The 12,610-nt window shown below is 32.7% G+C and overlaps 2 protein-coding genes across 6 annotated transcripts; one reads left to right on the forward strand and one right to left on the reverse strand.

Moving 5' to 3' along the window:
- The first annotated feature begins 276 nt into the window (after window positions 1-276).
- On the forward strand, window positions 277-9,821 carry ATPCL (ATP-citrate synthase). 4 transcript variants are annotated; one of them, XM_034324818.2, is made up of 11 exons: window positions 277-579; window positions 4,221-4,576; window positions 4,656-4,849; window positions 4,931-5,241; window positions 5,388-5,706; window positions 5,790-6,225; window positions 6,526-6,851; window positions 6,925-7,444; window positions 7,516-7,821; window positions 7,893-8,310; window positions 8,391-9,821. In XM_034324818.2, exons 2-11 carry the CDS (start codon window positions 4,235-4,237, stop codon window positions 8,480-8,482), a joined length of 3,264 nt encoding a protein of 1,087 aa, XP_034180709.1. In that variant the 5' UTR covers window positions 277-579; window positions 4,221-4,234; the 3' UTR covers window positions 8,483-9,821. The 4 variants fall into 4 exon arrangements, with proteins under 4 accessions (XP_034180709.1, XP_034180711.1, XP_034180710.1 ...); XM_034324820.2 differs by lacking the exon at window positions 277-579 and adding an exon at window positions 3,002-3,225; XM_034324819.2 differs by lacking the exon at window positions 277-579 and adding an exon at window positions 3,002-3,165.
- Window positions 8,902-12,528, reverse strand: Tango9 (transport and golgi organization 9). 2 transcript variants are annotated; one of them, XM_034324846.2, is made up of 8 exons: window positions 12,291-12,528; window positions 11,464-11,550; window positions 11,241-11,388; window positions 10,816-11,166; window positions 10,648-10,732; window positions 10,421-10,579; window positions 10,193-10,347; window positions 8,902-10,123 (listed from the first exon to the last, which is right to left on the reverse strand). In XM_034324846.2, exons 2-8 carry the CDS (start codon window positions 11,538-11,540, stop codon window positions 9,956-9,958), a joined length of 1,143 nt encoding a protein of 380 aa, XP_034180737.1. In that variant the 5' UTR covers window positions 11,541-11,550; window positions 12,291-12,528; the 3' UTR covers window positions 8,902-9,955. The 2 variants fall into 2 exon arrangements, with proteins under 2 accessions (XP_034180737.1, XP_034180736.1); XM_034324845.2 differs by lacking the exon at window positions 12,291-12,528 and adding an exon at window positions 11,720-11,754.
- Between the last annotated feature and the right edge of the window lie 82 nt (window positions 12,529-12,610).

Genomic DNA, 12,610 nt, shown 5'->3' on the forward strand with positions numbered 1-12,610 from the left:
ATATATTTTCTAAACAGATTATTATACTGTTTGGTATGTATCTATTATTTTATACATCTAATACTAAATAATTTCTAGTATAATTAAAAAAAAAAAATTGTAATAAAATCCATTGTATTCTATGAATTGCTGAGTTTTCTATTACAGTTTTCTTTTATATCAATCTTAATTAATCTAAAATCCATGCGTAAGGAACGGTTACAAGGATCATACGATATGACGTAGTGCCGCTACGTCACAAATACGTCACAGTGACCCGTAATATTTAAACAGAATTGATGAATGATTAATAACATTTTAAATTAATTGAACATAATTTTATTGTAAAATTGAATTTTTATTTCGCTAGTAATATTGAAAGATAATTAATATAACATGTACATATTGTGATTTCAGTCCGAAAGACACGTCAATAGTCTTTGAATCACACTTCACACCGATAACATCGATGCAGCTAAGAATGTAATTTTTTTTCATCAGCCTGTGATTTAAGTAGGCATCTCTATCTAGTTTCTGAGAAAGTAAAGATTTATTAGCATATTCAACATTCTCACATCTGTTTAAGGAGGCTGTTAATTCGTAAGTATTATATTTATAAACTTCCACCTACTAATCGATACAACGAATCTAACCTTATCGTTTGAAATACTTCATAAGAAACATCTTTAATATTTAACGAAAATTAAGAATATTTTTAGTATTATTAGTATTGGTATATCAGTAATTAATAATCTGGTAGCAAAAATGTTGTAATAATTAGTTTTCGAAGAATATTTTTCAAGTTATTCATATAATTGCATTAGTGCTATGATATTGTATCAAACATTATGGAAACATAACCTTAATTCTGATAGTCATAGTAAAAAAGTTGAAAATATCGAAGTCCTTGCAATTTAGTGCATTTTTTCTAACAATAATTATATCATTGAAAAAAACTGAAGATTATCAACAAATAATATGTATACTTTGTAATAATCCTGTTATCTCGTGTCAAATGTGGAATATATTTGTTTACTATCTTTTTAAATATTTATTCGTTTCAAGTATCAGAGAAACGAGTATTTTATCAAGTTTGTCATGACACTGAAAATGCTAATCATTTACATAGAAAATTCTATTTCATCATGTGGTTCTTGTAACGCGAGTTGCAAGCTATGATAAAAATTAATCATAATGCAAGAAATTATTCAATAATAGAACATTGTTCGTTAATTACCGGATACCGAATCGTTGAATATTATTTCCTGAATTCCAATCGGTAAAGTACTTTTGAACTGAGTTATAAGTCTATAATTTAAAAAAAAATACTTAGAAGTTTATATTCAAATGTGTTAGTCGTTTAAAAAGGTCAAGGTTGCACTTGAATACAAAAGATGGTTACAAGTGGAACGACAAGTAGAAGTCTTCCGTGAGAAATAATAGCTTAGATTTAATTTAAATTCGTCAAATACGAGAATAATCGATAAAACTTGTATTCATTCATTGTATAAAATTTTTTATTGTAAAAAAGGAAAGTATTACATACGTTTTTTGACTAAAGTAGTATATCTTAACTGTAAAATCCTTAAACAAAAATTAATACCTTGCAAAGACTGATAGCATCATTTTTAGGACCACTGCGTAAAATTGATGTTTAAGAGTCGTGATTATCACGAAGGTAATGGACACCAAAGCGCTTCCATCGCGTGATCTCATAAAAATAGGATAAATTCAAGAATGATCGATGTGACATTTTTCGCCATCAATTTATTTTACCTCCTTATAATTGCTCTTAATCGTGCGCTTAAATTTTCGATGATTCTTGCAAATGCTAATGAAATTCACACCTTTGCATTTAATAGAACGGCGTCGAATAATATATGGAATTTCTAATTTTTTAGGATGCATAAATACATTCAAATTAGACAATTTTTTTATATTTCTAATAGTTACTGTATCCGTATTTAATTTTCTTAATTTTGTTATTTAGTTTTCGCGTTAGCTTTTGTATCAAAGTACACGTGACAATTAAGTTGAAAATATTCTAAATTCTTACATTTAGCGAATCGTTAAAAATATCTATTTGCATATTGATTATTCTTTAACATAAATCTATTTGTCGCAGACGAATATTGTTCTTATATATAATATATCAGCCGATAAAATCATGAGAAAATTGCATAATAATGAAGAAGTTTGAAAACTGCTATCTGTCCACGTGGTGAGCAGAAATCGCGTTACAAGTCACGTGATGAATAGTTAATTCTCATGATACTCTAAACTGGAATATTTTGTCTAAATGCTGACATAATTTAATGAAAATGTCAGTTCCTTAAGAGGTATTTATAAATAATGCATTAGTTGCAGAAGCGGAACTTAATTACATTTCATAATCACGAATATGATACGTAACTTCCATCCAATATAGTGTCTCTTTGAATATGCGTAAAAAATAAAAAGAAAAATGGAGAATTATATATTTCTGTTGTTAGATAAGTAAGACGAATGATGATAACTAAAAAGATCGACACGTTGAACTTAGATATAAAATATTCCTCTGATCCAGATTACGTTGGAAATAAAAAATAAAAATGAACAATTTTTAAGATTGTAACGCTATATATGCGATAAGATAGCTAAACATAGATATTTTTAATGTAAAAAGAGTTCGAACAAAAGAATTTCGTATATTCCTATCGTATAACCTATTCTCAATATTTGCATAATCTATCGCACAAATTATGCAAAATTGTTTGCTGTACTTTTACAATACACGCCGACTTTTTAAAATGGTTGGTAATTATGTTTTATCATTAAAAATGGAGGAGATAAAAAATTGTTCTTAGAATTGTATTATTTTATTACAGAATATTTTTATATTTCAACCTTTCAAATGCAAAAAGCACAATATATAACGCCGAAAAAAGAAAATAGGTTAAAATACGACCAGTCGTGAGAAAAAAATGGTAGAATCGTACGATATCTCGAGATATCGTGTGGTCTCGATATTACTTAGGCGCGCAGTGTCACTTTGGACGTTCAGTTAACCGCCAGTATTAGTGCGTGGTGGACGTTTCTCTTTACTTTCTAATCGAAATTTCTTAGGTTAGGAAATTTACCGGTCGAACTCGAATTTTCGAAAGATTTTCGAAATTCGAACGTGGATTATTACGTATTTTTCAAAAAGTGAGTGTGGTTTTATTAAATATTCTCTACGTATCCCTCCATTCTGTATACGTAATTCAAGTAAGTTACTTCATCCGCGTTAATTTACGGTCGTTTAATGAAATTTCATCTCGTCAAATTAAAAACTTGATGCGTATAAAAATTGTACGTTCCTATTTTTAATATAGAAAAATGTGAAAGAAATGAAATATAATTACGTGAACGACCACGTAGCCATTCCTTTCGAAGTGAAAGTTTTCAATTTCTAATATCTTCATTTTTACATATTTTATTCTAACGGGAAGATTTCATAACGAGGATGTTTTTCTAATTAAATCCTCGTGCCTGTAACGTCCAAGGTATTGAAATTATTGTTACGCACTTTTCTCATACGGATCTCATTTAAAATTATAATTTTAGTGTCAGTTCCTGGCTGACATAACTGTTTGATTTACCTGCATTCCAAAGTAAATCGTTTTTCTGTTTTTAAATACGGTACGTTTACGGTAGACGGTACTATAGTACTATATCGATTTTTTTTTTTTTCATAATTTTTAGTCAAAGCGCTAATCAGTCGTCTTTCCTTTTTTTTTCTTTCGAAATTTTAAAATTATAATTCGAATAGGTAATTATTCAAAGTCTTTTTATACGTGCGTCTACATACACGTTGTAAATATCCATAATGATTATGTAAGGTTTGTAGTCGTATTCGAAAAAATGTATACATTATTTAAATTTCGTCTCGTGACGTAAAAAATAATTTGAAACGCTGTATAATGGTATATACATACATACATTTTATTCCCAGAGAAGAGGAACTCTTGCGTTAATTTTTAGTGTACTTCAAATATTTTTATTCAAAGAATATTCGTTTTTGTACAATAGAATTAAAAGCGTATTTTATAAATTGTGTTCGTTCAACGTTGGAACTCGGTCGACCGACTTTTGCTTGATTCAATTTGAGAATCTTTAAAACCAGTCTCTTCTCTTTGACAGCAACACCATCATTTAAAAATGCAATTTTTTACTTTGTATTCCATTTTTTGTTTACTGAAATAGTGTATTTCTTATTTCAGGAGAGTAATATAAAATGTCAGCAAAGGCAATTCGTGAGGCAACTGGAAAAGATCTGATTAATCGTAAACTTTCTCCTGGCACAAATGCAGTAAAATCCAGATTTGTGACAATAACAGAACTTACAAATTGGACAGACGTTGTAAACGATAATCCATGGCTGCTGACAGAGAAATTGGTTGTCAAACCTGATCAGCTGATCAAGAGACGTGGAAAACTTGGGCTAATTAAAGTGAATGCAGATTTGAATACAGTGAAACAATGGGTGGCAGAAAGAATGGGCAAAGATCAGCAAGTAGGAAAAGCAACAGGAAAGTTGAGAACATTTATCATAGAGCCGTTTGTTCCCCATAAACAGGTAGTTATTCATTACTAAGAGAAAATAATAGATGAAAAAGACACAGTTATTAAAAGACTACAAATGTTGTTGCATATAGGAAGAAGAAGCTTATGTTTGCATCTATTCTCACCGAAAAGCTGACACTATTCTATTCCACCATGAAGGAGGTGTAGATATCGGAGACGTCGATGCAAAGGCTTTAAAATTGGAAGTATCTGTTGGAGACGAAGCACCGGATCAGAATACGATAATGGAAAAGCTGTTAGTAAATGTGGCGAGTGAAAGAAAAGAGTGTGTATTCATTGAATCAAAGCGTTGTTCTATTTGTAATACAATGTTCTTAATAATAATACATTTCATTTTTCTTTTCAGAGCAATTGCAAAATTCATAGACGCCTTGTACAAGCTTTACGTTAATTTATATTTCACTTACCTAGAAATAAATCCATTGGTAGTAACGAAAAATGGGATTTACGTGCTCGATCTTGCTGCAAAATTGGACACAACCGCGGATTTCATATGCAGACCAGACTGGGGGGACATTGATTACCCACCACCGTTCGGAAGGGATGCTTATGCGGAGGAGGCGTACATTGCTGATTTAGATGCTAAATCGGGAGCCAGTTTGAAACTAACCATTCTAAATCCAGCTGGTCGGATATGGACGATGGTTGCTGGCGGTGGTCAGTAGAAGCGCACAGCAGTATCATTTACGTGATTAATCGGGTTCATTCTAACCAAATTGTGATTGTCAAGTCGTATGCTTCATTCTGATAAAATCCTCTCCTGCTCGCGCGTCTGTTTCATTTGCCGAATTAATATTTTCCAGGTGCATCGGTGATATACTCGGATACCATTTGCGATTTGGGCGCAGCAAATGAACTAGCTAATTACGGCGAATACTCGGGCGCGCCCAGTGAACAGCAGACTTACGAATACGCGAAAACGATCTTAGGTTTAATGACGAAGGAGAAACGAAAAGAGGGGAAGGTATTGATTGTCGGCGGAGGTATCGCTAATTTTACAAACGTGGCTGCAACCTTCAAGGGTATTGTAAAAGCGCTACAAGAGTTTCAACCGAAACTCGTCGAGCATAACGTGAAGATATTCGTGAGAAGAGCAGGACCCAATTACCAAGAAGGTTTAAGGTATAAACCTGTTTAGATAATTTAATTTCAGCCTCTGCAAAGTTTAGAAAATCTCATCGCTACATTTTTATTTATAATTTTAGAATAATACGGGAAGTTGGCAGAAGACTTGTCATACCAGTTTATGTATTCGGTCCAGAAACTCATATGACAGCGATATGCGCGATGGCTTTAGGTAAAAAACCGATCCCGGATCCCGAGGCTCAGGAATTTTCCACCGCAAACTTTCTCTTACCATCCGGACAAGATGTAGGACCCGCAGCCCCTGCAAAAAGTACTTCTTCCACTTCGCCTACCAAGCAATACAAACTAGCATCGAGCGATTCCGTTGATGGATCGGCGGACAAACAACTTTTTAGCAATAAAACCAGAGCAATTATCTGGGGAATGCAAAACAGAGCTGTTCAGAGTATGCTAGACTTTGATTTCGTCTGCCGTAGATCTGAACCATCCGTAGCTGCTATCGTATACCCATTCACCGGTGATCACAAACAGAAGTTTTACTGGGGTCATAAAGAGGTATACATAAAATTCTCTTTTAACCCCTTTGCCTATGATTTTTTTGATAGTTGCGTCAGACAGAGCTAATTATTTATTACTTCAATTTTGAAACAAATAAAGAAAAATGAAATATCGTGCATAATTGACTGAGTAAATTATAATTATAATTAAACTCAAGATTCAATCATACTAAAAGTACCAACCAAATTTAACATATTTAAACTGTAGATTGCGTTACGAGTGTGACACGATGTAGGGCAAGGGGTTAAAATCAATTAGAATTCATTGAAATTATAATGAATTTCCTTTTGTAAATAGGTATTAATTCCTGTCTACAAACAAATGAAAGATGCCATGGCTAAACATACCGATGCAGATGTTATGGTTACATTTGCATCTTTAAGATCTGCATACGACAGTGCAGTTGAAACGATGCAGTTCCCTCAGATTCGAACGATTGCCATTATCGCCGAAGGTATACCAGAGAATATGACAAGAAAATTAATTTTATTGGCGGACCAGAAGGGTGTTGCGATTATCGGCCCGGCTACCGTTGGTGGTCTTAAACCAGGTTGCTTTAAGATTGGTAATACCGGTGGAATGATGGATAATATCCTTCACAGTAAACTTTACAGGCCTGGCAGGTATTTCTCTTATTCAACACGAGATCTTCCATTCGATATCTAACTTGGTACACTAAGAAACTTCAATTTTCAGTGTCGCCTATGTTTCACGTTCCGGTGGTATGTCTAACGAATTAAATAACATCATCTCGAAAGCTTCAAACGGTGTGTTGGAGGGTGTTGCGATCGGAGGCGATCGTTATCCAGGAACCACGTTCATGGATCACATAATGCGTTATCAAAAGAATCCTGACGTAAAGCTTATAGTTCTTCTTGGCGAGGTTGGCGGTGTAGAAGAATACGAAGTATGCGAGGCATTGAAGTCAAAGAAAATTACGAAACCGTTGGTTGCCTGGTGTATCGGTACTTGTGCCAGCATGTTTAATTCTGAAGTACAGTTCGGTCATGCTGGATCGATCGCTCATAGCAACTTGGAAACAGCTTCATCTAAGAACGCTGCATTGAAAGCAGCAGGTGCTTACGTTCCTGATAGTTTCGACAGCCTTGGCGATCTGCTGCAGAGCGTTTACGAGAAACTTGTAAAACAGGGAACGATTGTTCCAGCACCAGAAGTTCCACCGCCAACCGTTCCCATGGATTATAATTGGGCTAGGGTAATTACATAATTTGTAATTTCGCATTTGTACGAAGTAACGTTTGTGAATCGAATCTTTTGTGTTTTTAGGAACTTGGTTTGATAAGAAAACCAGCTTCATTCATGACGTCCATCTGTGACGAACGCGGTCAGGAATTATTGTACGCTGGAATGCCGGTAACCGAAGTTCTTAAGCAGAACGTAGGGATCGGTGGCGTAGTTTCGTTGCTGTGGTTCCAACGGTGCTTGCCGTCTATTTATTGTAAATTCCTTGAAATGTCTTTAATGTTAACAGCTGATCACGGTCCTGCCGTGTCAGGAGCGCACAACACCATCGTTTGTGCAAGAGCTGGTAAAGATTTAGTTAGTTCCCTCGTGTCCGGCCTTTTAACTATAGTAAGTAAATGAGAAGCTGATTAGTATGAAATATAAGGATGACATTAATGTTTTGTGTAAAACTTTAACAGGGTGATCGTTTCGGTGGAGCATTGGACGGTGCTGCTCGTATGTTTTCCGAAGCATACGATGCCGGTTTACATCCTCAGGAATTTGTAAATAACACACGTAAAAAGGGTAAACTTATCATGGGTATCGGTCACCGTATCAAATCTATAAACAATCCAGATATGCGGGTGAAGCTTATTAAAGAATACGTAATGGAAAACTTCCCTGCTAAACCATTAGTGGAATATGCATTAGAAGTTGAGAAGATAACAACAACTAAGAAACCTAATCTAATATTAAATGTCGATGGTATAATTGCTTGTGCCTTCGTTGATATGCTAAGGAACAGCGGAAGTTTCACGAGAGAGGAAGCACAGGAGTACATTGAAATCGGTGCTATAAATAGTTTATTCGTTCTTGGTAGGAGTATAGGTTTTATCGGTAGGTATTTCTTCTAATACGATGTATTATAAAAAATCCATGTACAAATATTTAAATCTCCTTCCGTTTTGCTGTCGTAGGTCACTTCATGGATCAAAAGAGATTGAAACAAGGCCTATACCGGCATCCTTGGGATGATATTTCCTATGTATTGCCAGAGCAGTACAATTAAATTCATCTTCCATTTACATTGTCTGTCGTAAATGCATAATAAATGTTACGAGTTCATTTAAAGCTTAGATAGTTTTGATGGTCATGCGATGCGTGGTTTACTTATAGCTGCGAGGACACGTTAATTATTAGAATGGATATATCATGTTTGATTTGTAGTATTGGTATTAAATATTGTAATATCAATTTATATTGAATGCTGTCGTACGATATGCCATACTTCTTTTCATTGCCGTAGAAATCGAAGTTGTATTCGATGGGAACGTCATTGAAAAATTTCTAAATTGACAGCAATGTGTCAGCAATTAGAGAAACATAAAGTTAGTAAAAAAAGTTATGAAACATTCCATACAGCATCTTCAACTTGATCAGGAGGTGGGATGTAAGTAAATGAAATACTACGATCACCAACCTAACATGTTTGTTTTTTTTTTTATAGACAATTTATTGAAGGTAGCACAAAAATATATCATTTTTTCATTAATGCAAAATGTCACTGTTATTTTATTTAGAAAACTATTATGTATCTGTACATATACATGTACCTACATACAGGTGTTGCATTATTACATATATAATATATTTTTATGTATGTACAAAATATGTGATGTACACATATATGTATATGTTACATCAACAATTTTTGCACAAGATAGCTTATCATTTACGTATACAGTATGTAGGAAGTAATAAACAAGTGTAATATTGAAATACGAATCCCTCTTTTACTTAGCCTCATCATTGTGGATGAATTGTAAAAGAAATCTTTGCCCTCTATGAAAGTATCTTCAAACAGATGAAGAATATAGAAATTAATTTCAAATGTCCATTACACACTACCAAATGGTTCTAATATAATTTTTTAATAAATATGGCAGGATAAAAAAAATAACAAGGACATTGTGTAGTAATTAATTTTTTTACATTGATACCTATTAACGTATTTCTTCCATGGTAATAAAATACATTTAAATGTATAGATACAAAATACTCTTATTTCATTTATAATACCAGGCCCGCGCAACTCGGTACCCCATCGAATAAACTACGCCATAAAAAGTAGCAGCCATGCACAATGGAAAAAGCCAGTGACCACGCAAATGTTAATAGAAATCTAACACTGACAGAATAGGAAAGAAAATGAGCAAACTCCTACTCCTCTAAATCACTTCTGATGGTAAGTGCTCACTATTCAAAACACACTACTTGTACAGGCCTGATAATATCATTCAGGAGCAGTAGATTAGAAATTATTAATTTAAAAAGATTATTCTAAAACTGGATAGCACACTTGATCAGAAATATTTTAATTTTGCTATACTATTAAATGCGGTAATCAATTTCAGAATCAAAGAGAGCTAATTATAATTTCACAAATGATTTAGATCACAGGCTTCACCGTTCCTCAGAGAAACTAGAACAGTTCTCAATATCACGACATTAGCAATATTCAAATATAAGGATAAAATACACGTTATTGAGTTTCTGGAATGTCGTCTGCTGCAGTATTGATAATTCTTTCAGAGTCGTTTGTTGGTGGTCTATGACGGCCTAAGTGATATCTGCATTTTCTTACTAATTGTGGGATAATGATGTTGTTGTAGCACGACATTCCTACAAGTAGGATAGCAAATCCAATTACCTGCATAAAATAAGCGAGTGCATTAGGATAAAATAAATAATGAAAATATGATAAAAATAGAAAATTTACCTGTAAATAATGGAACGATTGCCACCGAAATATTAAAGAAAAAATCCATATAAACATAGTTCGAACACTGTCTAAAATCATCCTTGTAGTAGCACTTATTTCTTTGGTAACACTAATACCAGCAAAGTTGAAGAAGGCTATACTGAACGATATACCTAGACATAAATAATTTACAATATTAGTTTTCAGTAAATGATGATAATAAAATGTATACATTTATATACTGACCAATTATTGCCATCAATAGATGTCCACTGTTTCCAATTTGGATCAATGCATCTTTAGTGGCTTCAAGAGTGCCTCGAGAATTGTCAGCAAACGGAGGTGAAGCGTGTATAAAATTAAAAGGAATCATGATGATGCATATACTGATGAATCCAAATATACCTGTGCAATGTACATGTATCAATTACTTTCATTTTTTAAACAGATATTTTTGAAATATTATGCAGTACCTTCCCAACCAACTGCTTGCAATGCTGGGATATTTTGTCCTGCTACAAATTTCTCTTCTATCACCATTTGAACTGCAGTTATAACCTACAGTAATAATTACTATTAGCATTGCATTTTTTTTTAAACAAAAAACTTTGTTATTCAAGCAGGAAAGTTTTCAAATTTACCTGAGCACATATAATAAGTAAGTCTCCTGTTAAAATAGAATTTGTGCTAACATTTGCATCTTCCATAGTTATTATATCACTGAGTCCAACAACAGCTAAACCAACTATAACCATTCCTATACCGATCCATTCTCGAGAACCTAATTTTCTTTCAAGAAAACTCATTGAAAGTATAGCTGTGAATATAATAACAGCACCACGTAGCATTTGAAAACTACTTGCGTATGTCATGTTCAGGCCAACATACATAATAGAAGTGGCACATGTATCACATAATGCAGGGATAAGTAGAACAAAAGGATTAAATACATGTGAACCTTTAGTTAAAGGATTGTTATCCACAGAATTATCCTGCAATCATATAATTTAATCATTAAACATTGTATTAGATGTAAATATATGCATATTTAATGTATAGAACTTACACCTCTGCGACTATAATAATGGTAAAAGATCTTGAATACTAAAAAACACATCATTTCACCAATAAACATGAAGGAAGATTGCATGAAAGGATGATTAAAATGTCTGGGCTGACCATCTTCACCAGGTACAATTTGTCGATCTGCATATCTAAAATAATAAAATAATATGCATTATTCTTTTTCTTACCTAATTATTATTTCTATAATTTAATAGCTTACTCACTTTACAGATAGAGTATTAAATGATCCAGTAACGACCATAAGAACAGCTAAGATACGTTGATAATGTGTCCATGCCATTTTTAATTGCCTACAAAAATTAGAAAAATAATATACGCAAGTTTACTGGAAAGGGATATACTTATATAAATTATGATAGTAAGTGTTTAAAGATATTTAAGTCATTGCATTTGAAACTGCTGATTGAGCAAAAATGAATAAATATAGTAACACAGTTTCAGATAACAAAGGAATCTTACTGTTCGTTCTTGGTATGTAATCTAATCATGTGATGTATACATACATATACATATACCTCATAAAATTCTAATATTTTAACTTAACTAAAAACATTATTTCATAATAATTTATTGTCGCTAATAGTTATCAATATTTAATCAACATATTCTTAATGGAATCTAGTTAGAAGAATTAGAAGTATATTGCATAATGAAGCGACTATACAAGACGATTTATTGTATATACGAAGATAAAACTCGTTAATGTTATATATATATATATATATATAGCAGAGATATTTCTACTATTACGGAAGGGTTAATAAATTTAATATCATTATTCAAAAGTATAATACTATATTTATAACGAACAAAGCAGTGAAAATTTGTCATATTGACTACATAAAGAAGATAAAGTTAGTAAATGCCAAGTAATGAAGTAGACTTTCTCTGTAACAGAGACAAAGAGTGTTACAATAAAAAAATAATGTTATGCTTCAGGATGAAAACAGAGAACTCCAACAACAAACTTAACATATTAAAGATCGTTAATTGTCTAGAGAGAAAATGATGTCCGATGATAATCGAATACCTTTGTTATTAAAATCTTATTGGGAAGAACTGGGCAAAATTTTCATAATGTTATCACCATTCGTATAAAGTCACAATCTCTCTCATTTATAATGAATAAAATAAGAAATGAAAGTTCATTGCACTGTAAAGATAAAGTCACGATAAATATCCGTCACACTGGAATAGAACTCTGCTTGTTGCTAAAAGAGTGAAATGAAATGAACAATATCACTTTCATTAGGGGTTCTCAACTTCATTTGAATATTTCTTGGTATGTATATATTTAAATATTTAGAATGTTTTTGATTTAATGGCACAACCAGAAAGGATCTAAACCTA

This window comes from Osmia lignaria, chromosome 7 (genome assembly GCF_051020975.1).
Source record: "Osmia lignaria lignaria isolate PbOS001 chromosome 7, iyOsmLign1, whole genome shotgun sequence".
Taxonomy (NCBI): Eukaryota; Metazoa; Arthropoda; class Insecta; order Hymenoptera; family Megachilidae; genus Osmia; species Osmia lignaria.